We start from the raw sequence: 22792 nt of genomic DNA, 5'->3' as shown, positions 1-22792 counted from the left end.
ATCTGCTTCTCTCTGTTTCCCTTTGATGAACAGACATCACATGTGAACATTTGACCACATCTTTGGTGACAGACATTGAAGCCAGCACAGGGACAGCGACAGGGACAGGAAGCTCGCTAGCAAAACTGTGTGCTGATATGAAGGGCGGGTGGCTTCCTCTTAAGGTTTGCTCTGCTCATATCTCAGAGTGTAACCCCTGTTGCCATGGCTGTAAGGAGATCAGACGCTGTCGGTTAGACAGGATGTGGCTGGCGGTCGGTCTTGTGTGTCTGACTGCCAGAATGCCAGCATGCTACAGGAGAAAGGCCTATTTTCTCTCTCTTTTTTTCTTTAGTTTGTTGTGTACGCTATTTTCTCTCCTCTCAGTCATGTACTTTATAGCTACTGTGTGAAGCAATGTCCTTGTTCCATTTGTTCCACAAATTTGTTCCAGTACCTACTACCTAAATGACTCTATATGACAGCTGCCACACTAGTTTTGAATAAAATATTTTTCTGGTAGCAGGATGTGAATTAAGGGGAGTTTTGGGTCACTGTCCTCATTCACTCCTCCAGAGTCGCTCCAGTTTCAGGGAACCTTTTTTATGATTTTTTTAGTTCATCTGAAAATCTATGAATATTTCACAAGACCTATGCCATGCCTTAAGGTCTAAGAAAGGTCTATCAATCTCGCCAGCTTTGTGTATATATACAGTGTATTCGGAAAGTATTCAGACCCCTTGACTTTTTCCACATTTTGTAATGTTACAGCCTTGTTCTAAAATTGATTATATTGTTGTTCATCAATCTACACACAATACCCCATAATGACAAAGCAAAAACAGGTTTATAAATGTTTGCACATTTATAAAAAATACAACTCTGAAATATCACATACACATAAGTATTCAGACCCTTTACTCAGTACTTTGTTGAAGCACCTTCGGCAGCGATTACAGCATCGAGTCTTCTTGGGTATGACGCTACAAGCTTGGAACACCTGTATTTGGGGTGTTTCTCCCATTCTTCTCTGCAGATCCTCTCACAATCGGTCAGGTTGTATGGGGAGCGTTGCTGCACAGCTATTTTCAGGACTCTCAAGAGATGTTAGATCGGGTTCAAGTCCAGTCCCGAAGCAACTCCTGCGTTATCTTGGCTGTGTGCTTAGTGCTGTTGTCCTGCTGGTAGGTGAACTTTTGCCCCAGTCTGAGGTCCCGAGCGCTCTGGAGCAGGTTTTCATCAAGGATCTCTCTGTACTTTGCTCCGTTCATCTTTGCCTCGATCTTGACTAGTCTTCCAGTCCCTGCTGCTGAAAAACATCCCCACAGCATGATGCTGACACCACCATGCTTCACCGCAGGGATGGTGCCAGGTTTTCTCCAGAATTGACACGTGGTATTCAAGCCAAAGAGTTCAATCTTGGTTTCATCAAACCAGAGAATATTGTTTCTCATGGTCTGAGAGTGTTTAGATGTTTTTTTGCAAACTACAGGCTGGCAGTCATGTGCCATGTGGCAGTCACCTCCCTGACCAAGGCCCTTCTCCACCGATTGCTCAGTTTGGTCGAGTGGCCAGCTTTAGGAAGAGTATTGGTGGTTCCAAACTTCTTCCATCTAAGGATGATGGTGGCCAGTGTGTTATTTGGGACACTCAATGCTGCAGACATTTTTGGTACCCTTCCCCAGATCTGTGCCTCGACACAATCCTGTCTCGGAGCTCTTTGGAAAATTCCTTTGACCTCATGGCTTGGTTTTTGCTCTGACATGCACTGTCAACTATAGGTAGGTGTGTGCCTTTCCAAATCCTGTCCAATCAATTGAATTTACCACAGGTGGACTCCAATCAAGTTGTAGAAACATCTCAAGGATGATCAATGGAAACAGGATGCACCTGAGCTCAAATTCGAGTTCCATAGCAAAAGGTCTGAATATTTATGTAAACCATTTATTTAAAGTGCAAACATCTCTAAAAATCTGTTTTCGCTTTGTTATTATGCAGTATTGTGTGTAGATTGCTGAGGAATTGTTGTTATTTGGTCCATTTTAGAATAAGGCTGTAACGTAACAAAATGTGGAATAAGTCAAGGGGTCTGAATACTTTCCAAAGGCACTGTATTTTGCACTATTTAGGTTTCACTCTTTGATGAGATGTTTTATGTGACAGTGGCAGGGTTTCCATCCAATAGGCGACAGATTTTCATGCGAATATTCTAGAATCCGCATAAAGAAAATATGCATATTTTCCACCAGTGGTATGTTTCCACCAGTGGTATGTTTCCACCAAATGGACTTGTTGTGGATAAAGATCCGCGCATGATGACGTAGGGCACACAAAATTGACTTTTGAGCTTAAGTTTTCATGTACCGAATAAAAATAGAAAGTTCAATGAGTTTCCATCGCACTTTCAACTAGTTTTGTCAGAAAACTGTTGTGTTAAATAGCAAATGTGCCTACTCTGGTCTTGGCAACTGCGCTCTAGCCAACAGCTCGCAGACACAGTGCGGGTAGGCTGTGCAGGCTGGTTGTCTAGTCTACATGATGAGATTATTATGAATAAGAGCGAGAATATTTTTTTTTGACAAACAGTGTCACATGTGCTCCTGCCACACCCCCTCGTGGTCATCCGGTGTCTGCTTGACCTGCAACCATTCCCCCAGTACACTCTCTCTCTTTCCTCCTCCCTTTCTGTTTGTGTGTGATTGTGTGTTAGGAGACAGTTGTGCTGGAGTCAGAGCAGATCCCTACCAGCTCCAACTCGTTCCATTATCAAGACCTCTACAAATACTCAGTTCTGCCACTTCCACTCTGCCAGATTGTAATCTCTGCTCAGTCAGTTTATGCTTCTAGCCATTAATATTATTCAAGATCCTGTTACCCTGCTGTACCTGTTTATCCTCTCACTGCAGTTTTGCCGCCCTGACTCTGGCTCCTGATCCACATCTCACCACCCTGCTACCCTATTCTGGACCACACCACCACTCCCTTGGATTCCCCTCCGGACCTGTTTACACTGTCCCAACCCAGCACACTCCAACCTCAGCCTCCACATCTGGTTTCCTACAACTCATCCAAGCTTCCCCGGATCTGCACTCCGTATCTCCCTGTGTTACAATAAATAACTAGGTTCATTCATCTCTGTTTCCTCATCTGAGTCTGCTCTAGGGTTCCCCTTTGCTGCTCTGCTTAACAAACAGCAGTTAAGCATCGCTCATCATGTCACCAGAATAAGACCCTCTATATTTATTGGAAAGCATCATCAAGCTCATCACCGTGCACTTTCAACACCCTGTGAAGTTCACCATAAATTATTTAATCTGTAGCCTATTAAACTGCAGTCGTAGTGGGAGGACCACATACCATCTCATCGCCTGACTCCAAATTGACTTCGATATGATTGTTATTATCTATATATTTGCACATTAAGGCGTGTGCAGACACAAAAAGACCCCACCATGTCAAACAAAATAATTAGGCCAGTAGGCTAATTACACCAAAACTTCTTGTTTCCATCAAAGTTGTTGTGACTCACATTAAAACTGTGGATGGAAACGTGGTTTGTGAAGGCTTCTTGTTTTAAAGTGTAAGATAAGGCTTGTTTTAAGTGTGAAACAGCTGGCAGAGCTTTTAAATCTATGGGTATTAAATAGTTTATGACCACATACATGTCTGAGTGACTGTGGAATATATGTGCATTCTGGCAGAAACCCATTTTTGATTTTAAACCAAGTGCTGCTTTATTTACAAAGTGATGAAAGAAATATACTCTAATTTCTCCAGGTACATTTGGGAGAATAACGTTCACAAAGCAGTTGTAGAAGGGTATGTCAATGAATGCCGTCGACACTAGACACTTAAATAACAAGGAATCATATGACAAAATATAGTGCAAGCCAGGAATATATCTGTTTGCAATAATAATTAACAAGTATTTTCCGAAAACCGAGGTAGAGAAAAGCACACACTGCTTCAACTATACAATTTTTTTACACAGATTACAACAGAACAGAGTTGTTGTGAATAAACCAAGTTGATGCAGAGTTCATAAAAGTTTTGACCACATCCTGCTATGAAAGAGACCAGAAGTAGCAACACCTGCTGCTTCAGGCATTAGCGATGAAGACTTTGATGGGTGGACTCATTCCTTGTTGGGAGAACCTCATCAGCACAATGAGTGCCTTTCCTTAATGGATCATAGTTGAACAATTTTGTTATAACACAATCAAATCAGTAGGGAAAATCTGTCTGTTTCGTGCAGCCAACCAACTGTTTGTGTGTTGTGAAAACTGAACTTGGAGAAAATTATTAAGATCTGTCATCACCCGCTGGGCACAGACGTCAATTCAATGTCTACTCCACGTTGGTTCAACATCATTTAATTAGAATGGCGTGGAAACAATGTTGATTCAACCAGTGTGTGCCCAGTGGGCACCTTCTACATGTTTTACATGTGTGCTACTGACTATGCACAACATTCTGGTCTTCCATGGATAATGCATAGCATGTTAGACAGATGTGGGCTTCAAGCAGAATCCACTGAACAATGAATGCCAAATGAAATGGTGAGGATTCCTGTGGATTTTGTAAATGGGCATTTCTCAGAGATGTATGTAGTTTGTTCCAGAACATTCTCCAACTCTAACCATTAGGCCTACTTGTTGTACCACCTCTCTAACATCTTCCCCATTAAATCACGTCAAATCATAGGCTTGTTATCCCTACCACCCTCAAGTGCTTTGTGGTAACATTACAAGATTAACTTTTGTTTGTTAGCCTTCATTCACATTACGATTTATATTCCAAAGGAATATATAATCTTGGCCATGTACTGTGTGTGTTTCCCCTGGGTCTGTGTGGGTGTCCATTGGGTTGACTTTGCAGAGATAGATGTGTTCAAAGGCATGTCTGAAAATAAACTGACAATGGATGCTTTCTGTTTTGCAGTGTTTTTGTTGGTGAACATTAAACACTTGCCTGCCTCCAAAAAATAATAGATTCACATGTTCCTATACAGACCACTTTCAATTGTTCACCATCATCACCTACTAGACGACAGATAAGTTGAACTGGAAACAGTTACATAGATACAGATTCCGTGACCTTCACTGGTTTAAGTCAACAGCCAATGGCACCCCTTGCGCAAGCATTAATTTAGCAAATGTCATTGTGCAGAAATCCATTTGCAGCCCATGCTTTTAATGACCTAGAATTATCGCCAGGGTCCGCATGTGATTTCCCAAGTCAATGCATCATCTTCCTGACATGAATATGAAGTCAGGACTGAATTGTAGCATATGCACAAAGCCAGTGTCAACTTGAATAGGCCGTCAAATACGGTCTATGGTTTTGTGTCCCAAAATAGAATGACTGTGTGTGTCAGACAGACACAGACCTAAGTGATGGCCTTGTCTCTGTGTCTCTACAGCGTGTTAGAGAGGTATTAACAGTCTGTCTCTGTCTTTATCTACAGCCACAGGTCACAGGTCATCCCTCAGCCTCTATTATACAATCACAAAGAGTAGCAGCCAGTAGTCTTTACAATGAGGACAGGATTAGAAATTCCTTGGATGCTTCTGGGGCCCCAAACTCTCCTAGTCATTGTCCTCTTCCTCCTACACCTTAAGGGCCTCGTGCACACCTACGGCGGACAGGCGTCGGTTGATGTTGCGGTAGCGGCATCGCAGCAGATCCTTGTAGGTGGAGCGCAGGTCCCGGTTAAAGAAGGCGTAGATGAAGGGGTTCATGAGGGAGTTGGCGTAGCCCAGCCAGAGGAGGAACCTCTCCAGCCAGATGGGCACACAGCTGCACTCCACTCCACAGATGAAGGGCCTGGCCGTGGACAGGATGAAGAAGGGCAGCCAGCAGATGGAGAACACGCCCACGATCACCCCCAGCGTGGTGGCAGCCTTCTGCTCCCTTTTGAAGATGGAGATGTTGCGGCGCTCGCGGGTCAGCAGACGGGACAGCACCGCACACTCCTCGGCCACGCCCTGCGGCTTCAGGCCTTGCATCCTCAGTGCCTCGCTTGCCACCGTCTCCAGCCGCTCGCGCCGGGTGAAGTCGGTGAAGCGGTGCTTGAGGCCGCTCTTGCGGGCGGCCCTGAAAATCTTGTAGTACATGAAGAGCATGACGAGCATGGGGATGTAGAAGGCCACAGCCGTGGAGTAGATGGTGTAACCAAAGTCCTGGCTGATGAGGCACACGCCGCCCGCGTGGACGTTCTTGGCCCAGCCGCAGAAGGGTGGCAGGGTGATGGAGGCGGACACCAGCCACACCCCCAGGATCATCTTGGCCATCAGCTGGCCGTTCTGCCTGGCTGGGTATGTGAGGGGGCGGGTGATCCCCAGATACCTGAGAGAGAAGAAACACAAATAATTTAACCAGATAAACTTTATTATCCCATTTAGAAATGCAAGCAGGCTACATACAATGCAAAACATAAAGACACTAGGGCAGCAGGATAAGGAGTACTATACTCTGAAATTAGTACAATGAATCTCCAGCCTGTTTTTGCAATTGTTTGAGTCTCCTGTATCATCTGCTTGTTTTACAAAGTTTTGTCCCCTCTGAGAAAACACTACAGCACTGCTTGCTTATCATTACCTTGAGCAACAAAAGAGCAGCCTCTCGCCCTAGATACATCAAGGCTGCTCGTAGTCTTAGCCTTGTACAGTACATCAAAGAGTTTATTATTAATTTCAAAGAAAAAAACACTCTCTTTAATGTGATGGTCAAGTGTAAGCTCCATCATCTTTTTAAGAGCCATTGACTCCTTACCCTTCTGTAAAGAGGCTTAAAGGAATCTACAGAACTACTGTTCCGGTCATAAGAGCAGCTCTTGGGGTACAATGTACTGACAACACTGTACTGACTTTAGGGAATTCAAATGTATAGTGTACTGTACGGCTTAAATGGCTTAAAAAACAAATCCCATCGGATCACGGTTGTAAAAGGCTTCGGCCAATGGTGTAAAGTACTTAAGTAGAAATACTTTAAAGTACTACTTAAGTAGTTTTTTAGGGTATCTGTACTTTACTATTTATGTCTTTTACTTTTACTTCACTACATTCCTGAAGGAATAATGTACTTTACTTCATACATTTTCCCTGACACCAAAAAGTACTCGTTACGTTTTGAATACTTAGCAAGACAGGAAAAGTGTCTAATTCATGCACTTAAAGATAAAATCCCTGGTCATCCCTACTGCATCTGATCTAGCAGACTCATTAAACACACATGCTTTGTTTGCAAATTATGTCTGAGTGTTGGAGTGTGCCTCTGGCTATCTGTAAATGTTAAAAACAAGAAGATCGCACCGTCTGGTTTGCTTAATATTAGGAATTTGAAATTATTTATACTTTCACTTTTGATACTTAGGTATATTTTAGCAATTACATTTACTTTTGACACTTAAGTATATTTAAAACGAAATACTTTTTTACTTTTACTCTAGTAGGATTTTACTGGGTGACTTTCACTTTTACTTGAGTCTTTTTCTATTTTACCTTACTTTTACTTAAGTATGACAATTGGGTACTTTTTCCACCACTGGCTTCGGAATTTAAAAAAATTAAGACCTAAACTTCTAAAATGTGATGTTTCGTGGACAATTATCCTTCGCACAAACCGGAGGGGTACAATATCTGAGCGTTAGGTTACAGGCCGGTTATCTACTCTCAATAGACAGTAGTGATTGACATTGACTGAGAATGGACTCCATGTTTCCTAGAAGTCTTCCAAAAAAGAAGGAAAGAGACAGCAACACCAAATATGGTTGTGTGTGTCATAACTTGGTTACACAACGCCACAGTCATGCCAGCACCACTCCACTCACTCCCCCACCTCAACTCTGACTAATGCAAAAAAAACACTGGTTTTAAACTCTCTCTCTTTCAGTCAGTCCCAGTGCATGTACACAGCTGTGGTAAGACTGAATGAGTTTTTAATATATCCGGGGGTAGCCCATGTTAAATGGATACATGATGTAGGCCACAGTATAACAGGATAGATATACAGTTGAAGTAGGAAGTTTATATACTCTTAGGTTGGAGTCATTAAAACTTGTTTTTCAACCACTCCACAAATTTCTTGTTAACAAACTATAGTTTTGGCAAGTCGCTTAGGACACCTACTTTGTGCATGACACAAGTCATTTTTCCAACAATTGTTTACAGACAGATTATTTTACTTATAATTCACTGTATCACAATTCCAGTGGGTCAGAAGTTTACATACACTAAGTTGACTGTGCCTCTCTGGGATAGGCGGGACGCTTGCGTCCCACTTGGCCAATAGCCAGGGAAAATGCAGAGCGCCAAATTCAAATAAACTACTATAAAAATCAAACTTTCATTAAGTCACACATGTAAGATACCAAATTAAAGCTACACTCGTTGTGAATCCAGCCAACATGTCAGATTTCAAAAAGGCTTTTCGGCGAAAGCATAAGATGCTATTATCTGATGATAGCACAACAGTAAACAAAGAGAGAAGTGCATATTTCAACCCTGCAGGCGCGACACAAAACGCAGAAATAAAATATAAATCATGCCTTACCTTTGACGAGCTTCTTTTTTGGCACTCCAATATGTCCCATAAACATCACAAATGGTCCTTTTTTCCCCGATTAATTCCGTCGATATATATCCAAAATGTCCATTTATTTGGCGCGTTTGATCAAGAAAAACACAGCTTCCAATTTGCGCAACGTCACTACAAAATATCTTAAAAGTTACCTGTAAATTTTGCCAAAACATTTCAAACTACTTTTGTCATACAACTATAGGTATTTTTAAACGTTAATAATCGATCAAATTGAAGACGGAACTATCTGTGTTCAATACAGGAAGACAACAAACTGACGCTACTTTTCGAGCCATGCGCCACTCAAAAAGTACACATGATGTGACACTCATTCAAAGGAATAACCTCAACCAATTTCTAAAGACTGGTGACATCCAGTGGAAGCGGTAGGAACTGCAAACAATTCCCTTAGAAATCTGGTTTCCCAATGAAAAACAAATTGAATAGACAGTGACCTCAAAAAAATAATATCTAAATGGTTTGTCCTCTGTGTTTTGCCTGCTACATAAGTTCTGTTATACTCACAGACATGATTCAAACAGTTTTAGAAACTTCAGAGTGTTTTCTATCTAAATCTACTAATAATATGCATATTTTATATTCTGGGGATGAGTAGCAGGAAGTTGAATTTGGGCACGCTATTTATCCAAAAGTGAAAATGCTGCCCCCTATCCCGAAGAAGTTTTAAACAGCTTGGAAAATTCCAGAAAATGATAGCGTTAGAAGTGTCTGATAGGCTAACTGACATAATTTGAGTCAATTGGAGGTGTACCTGTGGGTGTATTTAGAGGCCTACCTTCAAACGCAGTGCCTCTTTGCTTGACATCATGGGAAAATCAAAAGAAATCAGCCAAGACCTCAGAACAAAATGTTGTAGACCTCCACAAGTCTGGTTCATCCTTGGGCAATTTTCAAACACCTGAAGGTACCACGTTCATCTGTACAAACAATAGTACACAAGTATGGGACCATGGGACCATGCGGCCGTCATACCGCTCAGGAAGGAGACGCGTTCTGTTTCCTAGAGATGAATGTACTTCGTGCGAAAAGTGCAAATCAATCCCAGAACAACAGTAAAGGGCCTTGTGAAGATGCTGGAGGAAACAGGCACAAAATTATCTATATCCACAGTAAAATGAGTTCTATAACCTGAAAGCGCGCTCAAGAAGGAAGAAGCCACTGCTGCAAAACCAACATAAAAAAGCCAGACGACGGTTTGCAACAGCACATGGGGACAAAGATTGTACTTTTTGGAGAAATGTCCTCTGGTCTGATTAAACAAAAATAGAACTGTTTGGCCATAATGATCATCGTTATGTTTGGAGGAAAAAGGGGGAGGCTTGCAAGCCGAAGAACACCATGCCAATCGTGAAGCACGGGGGTTGCAGCATAATGTTGTGGATGTGCTTTGCTGCAGGAGGGACTGGTGCACTTCACAAAATAAATGGCATCATGAGGAAGGGAAAATTCTGTGAATATATTGAAGCAACATCTCAAGACATCAGTCAGGAAGTTAAAGCTTGGTCGCAAATGGGTCTTCCAAATGGACAATGACCCCAAGCATACTTCCAAAGTGGTGGCAATATGGCTCAAGGACAACAAAGTCAAGGTATTGGAGTGGCCATCACAAAGCCCTGACCTCAATCCCATAGAAAATTTGTGGGCAGAACTGAAAAAGTGTGTGCGAGCAAGGAGGCCTACAAACCTGACTCAGTTACACCAGCTCTGTCAGGGGGAATGGGAAAATTCACCCAACTTATTGTGGGAAGCTTGTGGGAGGCTACCCAAATGTTTGACCCAAGTTAAACAATTTAAAGGCAATGCTGCCAAATACTAATTGAGTGTATGTAAACTTCTGACCCACTGGGACTGTGATGAAAGAAATAAAAGATGAAAGAAATAATTCTCTCTACTATTATTCTGACATTTCACATTCTTAAAATAAAGTGGTGATCCTAACAGACCTAAGACAGGGAATTTCTACTAGGATTAAATGTCAGGAATTGTGAAAAACTGAGTTTAAATGCATTTGGCTAGGGTGTATGTAAACATATGGCTTAAACTGTCCTAGGTTATCCTCCGAGGAAATTCAGAAAAAAACATAATGCCTCTCTCTGTGCCATAAATGTTTTATTAAACAACACGAAAATCTGTGGGAAAAGTAAAACACATGAGTGATTCTGTATCAGTGCCTCATACTGCTTGGCCTTTCCATGATAACGGACGTTTTAGGAACCAATCGTAATTTGGACACTAATATCGCCATCTTTGCCCCTATAGAATTAGACTGATTTACATATGCTGGAATGCAATTATTTTATACTTTTGTCAGTCAAACTCCTTGATATAGTGACTCATGAAACATATGTAGCAGACATGAGTCAGTCATGGTTACGTGATGCCCCACCTGCGAACTTCAACACCTGTGTCTGCCTTCAGCCCAAGAGGGAATATCCTCTCAATCTAACTGTGTAAAATGTTGGTTGTTCTTGTGGGTGATCCGGGTTCATATCCCACGTGTAACACAATCTCAAGCTTTCTGTTTTAGGGAAAGGAAAGATACCTAGTCAGTTGTACAACTGAATGCTTTCAACTGAAATGTGTCTTCCACATTTAACCCAACATCCATGTCTTCGGCACCGGGCGAACAGTGGGTTAACTGCCTTGCTCAGGGGCAGAACTACAGATTTTTATCTTCTCAGCTCAGGGATTCAATCCAGCAATCTTTCAGTTACTGGCCCAACGCTCTAACAACTTGGCTACCTGCTTTTACATGATCTGAATGTTTTTTGTAAATCGAGATTTGCTATCCCATCATGCATTTCCAGTGTCACCACAAAAAACACATGAGGGAAACAGTCCAGTCCAACATCAAGGTGATCATGAAAGTGTCACCACAGATGTCTATTAGTTATTATCACCTCCCCAGAATACACAAAGTGGAAACAGGTGAATCACACTGGTTGCAACCTATTCCCTTCACAGTGCACTACTTTTGAACATAGCCCTATGGGCCCTGATTAAAAATAGTGCACTTTATAGGTAATAGGGTGCGATTTGGGATGCACTCCCTGATAGAATGTCACCACTTATCACTGAGCCAGATAGAGACAGAAGAGGGACAGCTCTTATCAAATGTAGTTGAGCTCTTCTTTTTTTGTTGCTTTTTTTTGCAGATGGATTAGGGCCTATCCACAGTTGTTGTGTTCCTGAGCCCTAGGGGATTACAATGCCCTAGACAAACAGAGTGGCTAAGCTAATGGAGAGTTCCATTACTTCTGCTAGGCTAGTGAAGCACAGTAAAGTGGAACTATTTTCTACACACATGCAGAATGGAAGGGCCTGGATGCACATCATGGTTGTAGTGGCTGTCACTCACCTCCAGGAGCCAGGAGCACCACTCAAGCCTTTTATGTCTGAGATAGGAAACATGGTGAAATATTTAACTGGGCTGGAGTGGCTCATTTGGAATGGCTTCCCTCTTAAAAAAGCAGCGCACTAAAAAATAAATATAGTCGGCTGGATAGTTTTTAGGCCTACATAGATTGTCTTTCTAAGAATAAGAGTAGAATTCTGTAACTTTCTAATACATTGGGTTTATCTTAAAGGGAGGATTTCAGTATACACAAAATAATTGGATTGAGTTTTTCAAATGTCGTTCTGCTTTAGTAAAAATATCAGACGTCATGTGCATCTGCAATAACCACGTCCTATATTTGTACAGATGAGAGAGCAGTGGATTTGAACGAAACGCACATGTGCAGCCAGGGCTGATGCTAATCTGAAAAGAAGTTCATTTTTCTCCGAACGCGGGAACTGTCATGTTGCTGTTTTTCCTTCAACGTTCAGTACATTTGCTGCTTGCTTCATGGTTTGTTTGCTAAATATAAAGAAAATGTCAGTGCCATGGAAAACTTGAATGCACAGAAAAACAGCAACTTCAGCACATCTTCATACTGAATAGCTCTGTATTAAAGTATGCTGCCATTGCTTTACAAGTCCTCCTACATCTCATTGACAACACTACCTTGTTGCAGATCTCAAGAGAAAGGGGTTGACTTCTAACGACTCTCACAAATGTGCCTGTATAATGACATCAGTGACCTAATAACTCCTATCTTAAGTTAGCAAAAAAGAGAAAGGCCTTTTAATTGGGCTTTCTCCCATTAACGCCTGCCCCTCTTAGTATGTGTATGGACACTTGACTGACCCTGGCTGTCTAGCCCATCGCTGGCCAGGTCAAGGTTCAAATGAGTGAACGGAGAGGTCAGTTAGGAGCAGTAAGTGCCTATATAAACTGGCCTTGTCTCTTACACACTGACTGAGTCACCCTTGGACGGTTTTATCTATTTATTTTTTCAAATACTTTGAGAATTTGATTGAGAATGCAGATTGAGAGAATGATCAAGAGCCAGATGGGTGGTGTTGGGACCCTTCTGTGACGATTCCATTGGTTCCAATAGGCAATGTTCAATCAAGCACAGATGAAGTATTTTTAAATAAATAAATACTACACATGTGCTTCGGCTTCCATACCATTGTTCCCTACCCTGTGACACTATTGGATTCTTAAAAAATTGTATGACCATGTGTGTTGACATTTTTTTACTTTTACCTTGCAGGTGCTGAAACATACCAGCCAGTCTTAAGCATAAAATCATCTGTAGACCTAATATTTGTCTGACCTGTGCCTCATCGACTCTTTCCACTTTACAAGTGGAGGATGTTTGAGCAGTAACCCTTGCCCCTGAAACCTCTTGAGCACATAATATCCTGAAATGTTAGATTTTCTCTCTTCTGTTGTCTCTCTTGCTTCCTTCCTCACACCAACCAGCCTGTTCAGTGGCTGGTACTGTGTATGGGTCAATAAAACGTTGATGTTTTATGGCCCAGTGGATCATTACAGGCCTCAGAAACCACCTGCACCACTGGAGTTTATAGAGTTTCCCACAGATAAAGATAATAGCCGGCTATTACTGTCAAAACGATACATGTCTAATGGGCGCACTAATACAGTGCACAGCTGGCCTGTCACTTTACATATGAGAGCAGGTGTGTATGTCAAATTTCATTATAGTGTGTGTGTATATGAGTTTGTGATTAGATAATAAGCTCTATCGTTTCCTCTGGATACTGCGGGTAATTATACCTAAAAAAATAAAAAAAAATTATAGAACCGAACTCATTTAGTGAGGGTCCTAAAATGGTCACTCAAATATTCATGAATGTGTCAACTCTTTCTTCATTATCATACAACGACATCTATCGATGGAAGCTGAATATGTATGCTTTAACTAGTCCATGGCTTCAATCCAATCATGGTGGCCCATGCTTGCTTTACCCTATATTCTGTGTAATCTACATCGTACTCTTAATTACGCAATGTGCTACAGTTGAAGTCGGAAGTTTACATACACCTTAGCCAAATACATTTAAACTCATTTTTTTTGCAATTCCTGACATTTAATCCTAGTAAAAATTCACTGTCTTAGGGCAGTTAGGATCACCACTTTATTTTAAGAATGTGTATATACTGTATATACAGTTGAAGTCGGAAGTTTACATACACTTTGGAGGTTGGAGTCATTAAAACTCGTTTTTCAACCACTCCACAAATTTCGTGTTAACAAACTATAGTTTTGGCAAGTCGATTAGGACATCTACTTTGTGCATGACACAAGTCATTTTTCCAACAATTGTTTACCGACAGATTATTTCACTTATAAATCGCTGTATAACAATTCCAGTGGGTCAGAAGTTAACATACACTAAGTTGACTGTGCTTTTAAACAGCTTGTAAAATTCCAGAAAATGATGTAATGGCTTTAGAAGCTTCTGATAGGCTAATTGACATCATTTGAGTCAATTGGAGGTGTACCTGTGGATGTATTTCAAGGCCCACCTTCCAACTCAGTGCCTCTTTGCTTGACATCATGGGAAAATCAAAAGCAATCAGCCAGAAATTGTAGACCTCCACAAATCTGGTTCATCCTTGGGAGCAATTTCCAAACGCCTGGAGGTTCCACGTTCATCTGTACAAACAATAGTACACAAATATAAACACCATGGGACCACGCAGCCGTCATTGGAAGGAGACGCATTCTGTCTCCTAGAGATGAAAGTACTTTGTGGCGAAAAGTGCAAATCAATCTCAAAACAACAGCAAAATATCTTAAAAATGAGTCCTATATCAACATAACCTGAAAGCCCACTCAGCAAGGAAGAAGCCACTGCTCCAAAACTGCCATAAAAACACCAGACTACGGTTTGCAACTGCACATGGGGACAAAGATAGTACTTTTTGGAGAAATGTCCTCTGGTCTGATGAAACAAAAATAGAACTGTTTGGCCATAGTGACCATCGTTATGTTTGGAGGAAAAAGGGGGAGGCTTGCATGCCGAAGAACACCATCCCAACCGTGAAGCACGGGGTTGGCAGCATCATGTTTTGGGGGTGCTTTGCTGCAGGAGGGACTGGTGCACTTCACAAAATAAATGGCATCATGAGGAAGGGAAAGTATGTAGATATATTGAAGCAACATCTCAAGACATCAGTCAGGAAGTTAAAGCTTGGTTGCAAATGGGTCTTCCAAATGGGCAATGACCCCAAGCACACTTCCAAAGTTGTGGGTAAATGGGTTAAGCACAACAAAGTCAAGGTATTGGAGTGGCCATCACAAAGCCCTGACCTCAATCCCATAGAAGATTTGTGGGCAGAACTGAAAAAGAGTGTGCGAGCAAGGAGGCCTACAAACCTGATTCAGTTACACCAGCTCTGTCAGGAGGAATGGGCCAAAATTCACCCAACTTATTGTGGGAAGCTTGTGGAAGGCTACCCAAAACATTTGTCCCAAGTTAAACAATTGAAAGGCAATGCTACCAAATACCATTTGAGTGTATGTAAACTTCTGACCCACTGGGACTGTGATGAAAGAAATACAAGCTTAAATAAATAATTCTCTCTACTATTATTCTCTCTACTATTATTCTTTATTTAACTCTCTGCAAACTGGAAACGATTTATCCGGAGGCTGCATTCATTGTAGCTGGGGATTTTAACAAGGCTAATCTGAAAACAAGACTCCCTAAATTTTATCAGCATATCGATTGCGCAACCAGGGGTGGAAAGACCTTGGATTATTGTTACTCTAACCTCCGCGACGCATATAAGGCCCTGCCCCGCCCCCCTTTCGGAAAAGCTGACCACGACTCCATTTTGTTGATCCCTGTCTACAGACAGAAACTAAAACAAGAGGCTCCCACGCTGAGGTCTGTCCAACGCTGGTCCGACCAAGCTGACTCCACACTCCAAGACTGCTTCCATCACGTGGACTGGGAGATGTTTCGTATTGCGTCAGATAACAACATTGACGAATACGCTGATTCGGTGTGCGAGTTCATTAGAACGTGCGTTGAAGATGTCGTTCCCATAGCAACGATTAAAACATTCCCTAACCAGAAACCGTGGATTGATGGCAGCATTCGTGTGAAACTGAAAGCGCGAACCACTGCTTTTAATCAGGGCAAGGTGTCTGGTAACATGACCGAATACAAACAGTGCAGCTATTCCCTCCGCAAGGCTATCAAACAAGCTAAGCGCCAGTACAGAGACAAAGTAGAATCTCAATTCAACGGCTCAGACACAAGAGGCATGTGGCAGGGTCTACAGTCAATCACGGACTACAGGAAGAAATCCAGCCCAGTCACGGACCAGGATGTCTTGCTCCCAGGCAGACTAAATAACTTTTTTGCCCGCTTTGAGGACAATACAGTGCCACTGACACGGCCTGCAACGAAAACATGCGGTCTCTCCTTCACTGCAGCCGAGGTGAGTAAGACATTTAAACGTGTTAACCCTCGCAAGGCTGCAGGCCCAGACGGCATCCCCAGCCGCGCCCTCAGAGCATGCGCAGACCAGCTGGCCGGTGTGTTTACGGACATATTCAATCAATCCCTATACCAGTCTGCTGTTCCCACATGCTTCAAGAGGGCCACCATTGTTCCTGTTCCCAAGAAAGCTAAGGTAACTGAGCTAAACGACTACCGCCCCGTAGCACTCACTTCCGTCATCATGAAGTGCTTTGAGAGACTAGTCAAGGACCATATCACCTCCACCCTACCTGACACCCTAGACCCACTCCAATTTGCTTACCGCCCAAATAGGTCCACAGACGATGCAATCTCAACCACACTGCACACTGCCCTAACCCATCTGGACAAGAGGAATACCTATGTGAGAATGCTGTTCATCGACTACAGCTCGGCATTCAACACCATAGTACCCTCCAAGCTCGTCATCAAGCTCGAGACCCTGGGTCTCGACCCCGCCCTGTGCAACTGGGTACTGGACTTCCTGACGGGCCGCCCTCAGGTGGTGAGGGTAGGCAACAACATCTCCTCCCCGCTGATCCTCAACACTGGGGCCCCACAAGGGTGCGTTCTGAGCCCTCTCCTGTACTCCCTGTTCACCCACGACTGCGTGGCCACGCACGCCTCCAACTCAATCATCAAGTTTGCGGACGACACAACAGTGGTAGGCTTGATTACCAACAACGACGAGACGGCCTATAGGGAGGAGGTGAGGGCCCTCGGAGTGTGGTGTCAGGAAAATAACCTCACACTCAACGTCAACAAAACTAAGGAGATGATTGTGGACTTCAGGAAACAGCAGAGGGAACACCCCCCTATCCACATCGATGGAACAGTAGTGGAGAGGGTAGCAAGTTTTAAGTTCCTCGGCATACACATCACAGACAAACTGAATTGGTCCACTCACACAGACAGCATCGTGAAGAAGGCGCAGCAGCGCCTCTTCAACCTCAGGAGGCTGAAGAAATTCGGCTTGTCACCAAAAGCATCCTGGCGGGCTGTATCACCGCCTGGTATGGCAACTGCACCGCCCTCAACCGTAAGGCTCTCCAGAGGGTAGTGAGGTCTGCACAACGCATCAACAGGGGCAAACTACCTGCCCTCCAGGACACCTACACCACCCGATGTCACAGGAAGGCCATAAAGATCATCAAGGACATCAACCACCCGAGCCACTGCCTGTTCACCCCGCTATCATCCAGAAGGCGAGGTCAGTACAGGTGCATCAAAGCTGGGACCGAGAGACTGAAAAACAGCTTCTATCTCAAGGCCATCAGACTGTTAAACAGCCACCACTAACACTGAGTGGCTGCTGCCAACACACTGACACTGACTCAACTCCAGCCACTTTAATAATGGGAATTGATGGGAAATGATGTAAATATATCACTAGCCACTTTAAACAATGCTACCTTATATAATGTTACTTACCCTACATTATTCATCTCATATGCATACGTATATACTGTACTCTATATCATCGACTGTATCCTTATGTAATACATGTATCACTAGCCACTTTAAACTATGCCACTTTGTTTACATACTCATCTCATTTGTACATACTGTACTCGATACCATCTACTGTATCTTGCCTATGCTGCTCTGTACCATCACTCATTCATATATCCTTATGTACATATTCTTTATCCCCTTACACTGTGTACAAGACAGTAGTTTTGGAATTGTTAGTTAGATTACTTGTTATTACTGCATTGTCGGAACTAGAAGCACAAGCATTTCGCTACACTCGCATTAACATCTGCTAACCATGTGTATGTGACAAATAAAATTTGATTTGATTTGATTTATTCTGACATTCCACATTCTTAAAATAAAGTGGTGATCCTAACTGACCTGAGATAGGGAATTTTTACTAGGATTAAATGTCAGGAATTGTGAAAAACTTAGTTTAAACGTATTTGGCTAAGGTGTATGTAAACTTCCGACTTCAACTGTAGCTGTGTCAAATGGAACCTCTTAATGGAATGGGATCTGCATTGCAACCTCTAAGTGGGACCATAAACACTTTTACTAAAACCCTAACAGCACTTTGAAGGTCAACATCGTAAAAATACAGTGAGAGAGAGAGAGAGAGAGAGAGAGAGAGAGAGAGAGAGAGAGAGAGAGAGAGAGAGAGAGAGAGAGAGAGAGAGAGAGAGAGAGAGAGAGAGAGAGAGAGAGAGAGAGAGAGAGAGAGAGAGAGAGAGAGAGAGAGAGAGAGTGAGGTAGAATTCAGATTTCCTTCAAAGAACTGTAAGACGGAGGCATCAGTTTTTCAAAACAGCCTGATCGTGCCATCGGCACATGTGATAACATGTTTTATAGAACAGCAGAAAAGTTATGCTTTTTCCCCTCCTGTGTCCTTCACACGGCATTCTAAATATCTGCTCAGACTCTGAACATGTCTCTGTACAACTGACATTTATGGGAAATGTCTCGAGCTAGATAGCTAGGCTATAGTTGGAAAGATAAGATACATTGGTTATGTTACAGTATGTGAAAGCCTTCCCTGGAGTATATATCAATATGTCTGCTGCCCTAAATTCAGCAAACAGAGAGTGATAAGTGACTAAGACATAAGGTTTTATCAATGTAGACCAACAATGTTTCAGTGTTTTTTGTGGTGACATTCATGTACCTACAAGGAAACAAACTTTTACTGGCAGAGGTAGACATTGGTAAGTCTTTTTTTTACTCAGAATAATCCACTTGCGTCACAGAAAAACTATGTCACAGAAAGTCCATATGCCGGTACTTTGTGTAGTTTTACCTTTGTTGCTGCAAACACAAAATATTACTGAAAGATTAGGGCAAAAAAGAAAGATCAAATATATATATATATTATGTTTATGTTGTATATTATGTTGTATACGACAACATAACTCTCAACTATATCTCAATATTACCCATTACCAGGGACATTTTACAGTGAAAAACAATATTGTTTATCTCTTCAAACACATTTGGTGTAGCTTATGCTCATACCCTCTATCTTTTTCATTATCTTTACAAGTTGGGACAAGTTTTAATATTGCCAGGAATTGTTATCTCTATGCTTTATATTATCCTCGTAGATAAACGCCTGAAGTGTACCTTTTCAGGTGAGCAAACACAAAGTGTACTCTCACACAGTGAACATAGATTGTGACAGGCATCTATGGATAACATATAACAGATCTGCTTTCATACTACATATGTACATTTAAAGTAGCATTGATGGATTGTTTGAGGATTCATAAAATAAACTTAGCTAGGTTATTCTACATTAAGTGAAAGGGTTTTTATTTCTAGAAATGTTTCCACTCTGCTATGGCCTATTGTAAACTACTAAGTGGGTGTCAAAGTACTGACAGTCTATTCCAGCATGAAATAAGTAGCCTATTTGTTAATTGAGAGAAGATTACCTTTGCTGCCCTTGCCTTTACTCATTTTAAAAGCTACAAGAAAAACTGGTTGCATCTGTGATTCACAGGAAATTTACAACATCATAATGGTACTTTATGTTCTCTCCCTGTGTCAGTGGTGGTGATTAGGGAAGCAGGAAAATGTGGTCATATTGCAGCAACATCATAATTCTAAATGATACGTTTTGGAATTGAGAGTGAATACTCTCACCGAATATGTGGAAGTGTAATGTGTAGAGTAGATACATGTCCACGCACGCACACACACACACACACACACACACACACACACACACACACACACACACACACACACACACACACACCAAATATTCACTGCCAATCATAATTTGTGTGGAAGACTGTTAACCAACATGATAAATCTACATGTCCACAGGGATGTACTTAAACAGTGCATAAGGACAGTATTCAGACCCCTTGACTTTTTCCACATTTTGTCACATTACAGTCATATTCTAAAATAGATTAAATAAATAACAAATCCTCAGCAATCTACACACAATACCCCATAATGACAAAGCAAAAACAGGTTTTTGGACATTTTTGCAAATTTTCAAAACAGAAATACCTTATTTACATAAGTATTCAGACACATTGCTATGAGACTCGAAATTGAGCTCAGGTGCATCCTGTTTCCATTGATCATCCTTGAGATGTTTCTACAATTTCATTGGAGTCCAACTGTGGTAAATTCAATTGATTGGACATGATTTGGAAAGGCACACACCTGTCTATATAAGGTCCCACAGTTGACAGTGCCTGCCAGAGCAAAAACCAAGCCATGAGGTCAATGCAATTGTCCGTAGAGGTCCGAGACAGGATTGTGTCAAGGCACAGATCTGGGGAAGAGTACAAAAACATTTCGCCAGCATTGAATGTCCTCAAGAACACAGTGGCCTCCATCATTCTTAAATGGAAGAAGTTTGGAATCTGGCCAAACTGAGCAATCGGGGGGAGAAGGGCCTTGGTCAGGGAGATGACCATGAACCCGATGGTCACTCTGACAGAGCTCTAGAGTTCCTCTGTGGAGATAGGAGAACCTTCCAGAAGGACAACAATCTCTGCAGCACACCACCAATCAGGCTTTTATGGTAGAGTGGCCAGACGGAAGCCACTCCTCAGTAAAAGTCACATGACAGCCCGCTTGGAGTTTGCCAAAAGGCACCTAAACTCTCAGACAATGAGAAACAAGATTCTCTGGTCTGATGATACCAAATTTAAACTCTAAATGCCAAGTGCCACGTCTGGAGGGAACCTGGCACCATTCCTACGGTGAAGCATGGCAGTGGCAGCATTATGCTGTGGGGATTTCTTTAGCAGCAGAGACTTGGAGACTAGTCAGGATTGAGGCAAAGATGAACGGAGCAAAGTACAGAGAGATCCTTAATGAAAACCTGCTCCAGAGCGCTCTGGACCTCAGACTGGGGGCGAAGTTTCATCTTCCAAGAGGACAATGACCCTAAGCACAAAGCCAAGACAACGCAGGAGTGGCTTCGGGACAAGTCTCTGAATGTCCTTGAGTGGCCCAGCCAGAGCCCGGACTTGAACCCATTATAACATCTCTGGAGAGACCTGAAAATAGCTGTACAGCAATGCTCCCCTCCAACCTGACAGAGCTTGAGAAAGGGGAATACCTAGTCAGTTGTACAACTGAATGCCTTCAACTGAAATGTGTCTTCCACATTTAACTTAACCCCTCTGAATCAGAGAGATGCGGGGGGCTGCATTAATCGACATCCACGTCTTCGGCACCCGGGAAGCAGTGGGTTAACTGTCTTGCTCAGGGGCAGAACGACAGTTTTTACCTTTTCAGCTCAGAAATTCGATCCAGAAACCTTTAGGTTACTGGCCCAACGCTCTAACCATTATACTTTTTAAAAATCTATTTTAGAATAAGGCTGTAACCTAACAAAATGTGGAAAAATTCAAGGGGTCTGAATACTTTCCGAAGGAACTGTATCTGTGTCTCTCTAGTATCCTTGGCTGGAGAGCACTATACCAACACCAAATCACAGAAACACACACACACACACACACACACACACACACACACACACACACACACACACACACACACACACACACACACACACACACACACACAAACAAACATGTCCTGGTACTGGATAAAGTTCATGATGCCTATGACCTTAACCCCCTGAGGTCGATGTCCACGCCACCGCGGAAATGTAATTAGTACAATAAAAAAATATCCATAAAAACCTGTCAGTTTCAGATAGAGATCTCCGTTTTTAGCATTGGATGTGTCTTAAACCGCATCCGCCTTTGTCGCACTTCCGCATTTGTGGTGAAAGGTGAAAGAGCTTGAGAGGTGTTTGTCACACCATGAGACATCCCAAAACTGGATCTTCTCACAAAATCATCTGTAGTGTAGGGCAAAAACATATATATATATATTTTTTTTTAAATGTAAAAAAAAATAATAATACTTCAAGGGGTCCAAATCAAATAGCTAAATGATCCATGGTATGACCTTCTTAAAACAATTCCATATAGATTAGTAGAACCCCCCTGTATGGAGGGGGATTCTGTATGGAGAAATGGATCCCTCCCAATGTGTTCCCCAACTCATAAAACATTTTAGAAAAAGGCTCAGTGCCGTTATCCTCAAAAGATGAGACATTGAAAGGTATTGAAAAAAGGGGTGTCAATCATTTTGACCCATACCGTTTGAGAAAAATAAGTATGCATTTTTTTACAATATCACTTTCTTTGAGCAATTGTATTCGAATAAAATAATATAATTCGCCCCATCCCCCAAAATTGCATAGAATATAGCTCAGTATTTGAATTATTTGTTTCATATAGTAATTTTTGCTCATCTTTATTAAGGGTGTCAATAATTTCAGACTCGATTGTGTATACAAATACCCAGAACACTATCTACTGTATATAATCTGGTCCATCCATGGGAT

At 42.1% G+C, this 22792-nt stretch overlaps 1 protein-coding gene across 1 annotated transcript in view; it reads right to left on the bottom strand.

Annotated features, from left to right (window-relative positions):
• Positions 1–5377: 5377 nt before the first annotated feature.
• LOC139412047 (5-hydroxytryptamine receptor 7-like) overlaps positions 5378–22792 on the bottom strand; it is a 36013-nt gene continuing 18598 nt past the window's right edge. Inside the window, exon 2 of the mRNA XM_071158835.1 lies at positions 5378–6327. Coding sequence (XP_071014936.1) covers positions 5589–6327 — 739 coding nt within the window. The 3' untranslated portion in view covers positions 5378–5588. The remainder of the gene's footprint in view (positions 6328–22792) is intronic.

Source organism: Oncorhynchus clarkii, chromosome 6 (genome assembly GCF_045791955.1).
Source record: "Oncorhynchus clarkii lewisi isolate Uvic-CL-2024 chromosome 6, UVic_Ocla_1.0, whole genome shotgun sequence".
Classification (NCBI taxonomy): Eukaryota; Metazoa; Chordata; class Actinopteri; order Salmoniformes; family Salmonidae; genus Oncorhynchus; species Oncorhynchus clarkii.
This window is presented reverse-complemented; position numbering and strand designations above follow the sequence as displayed.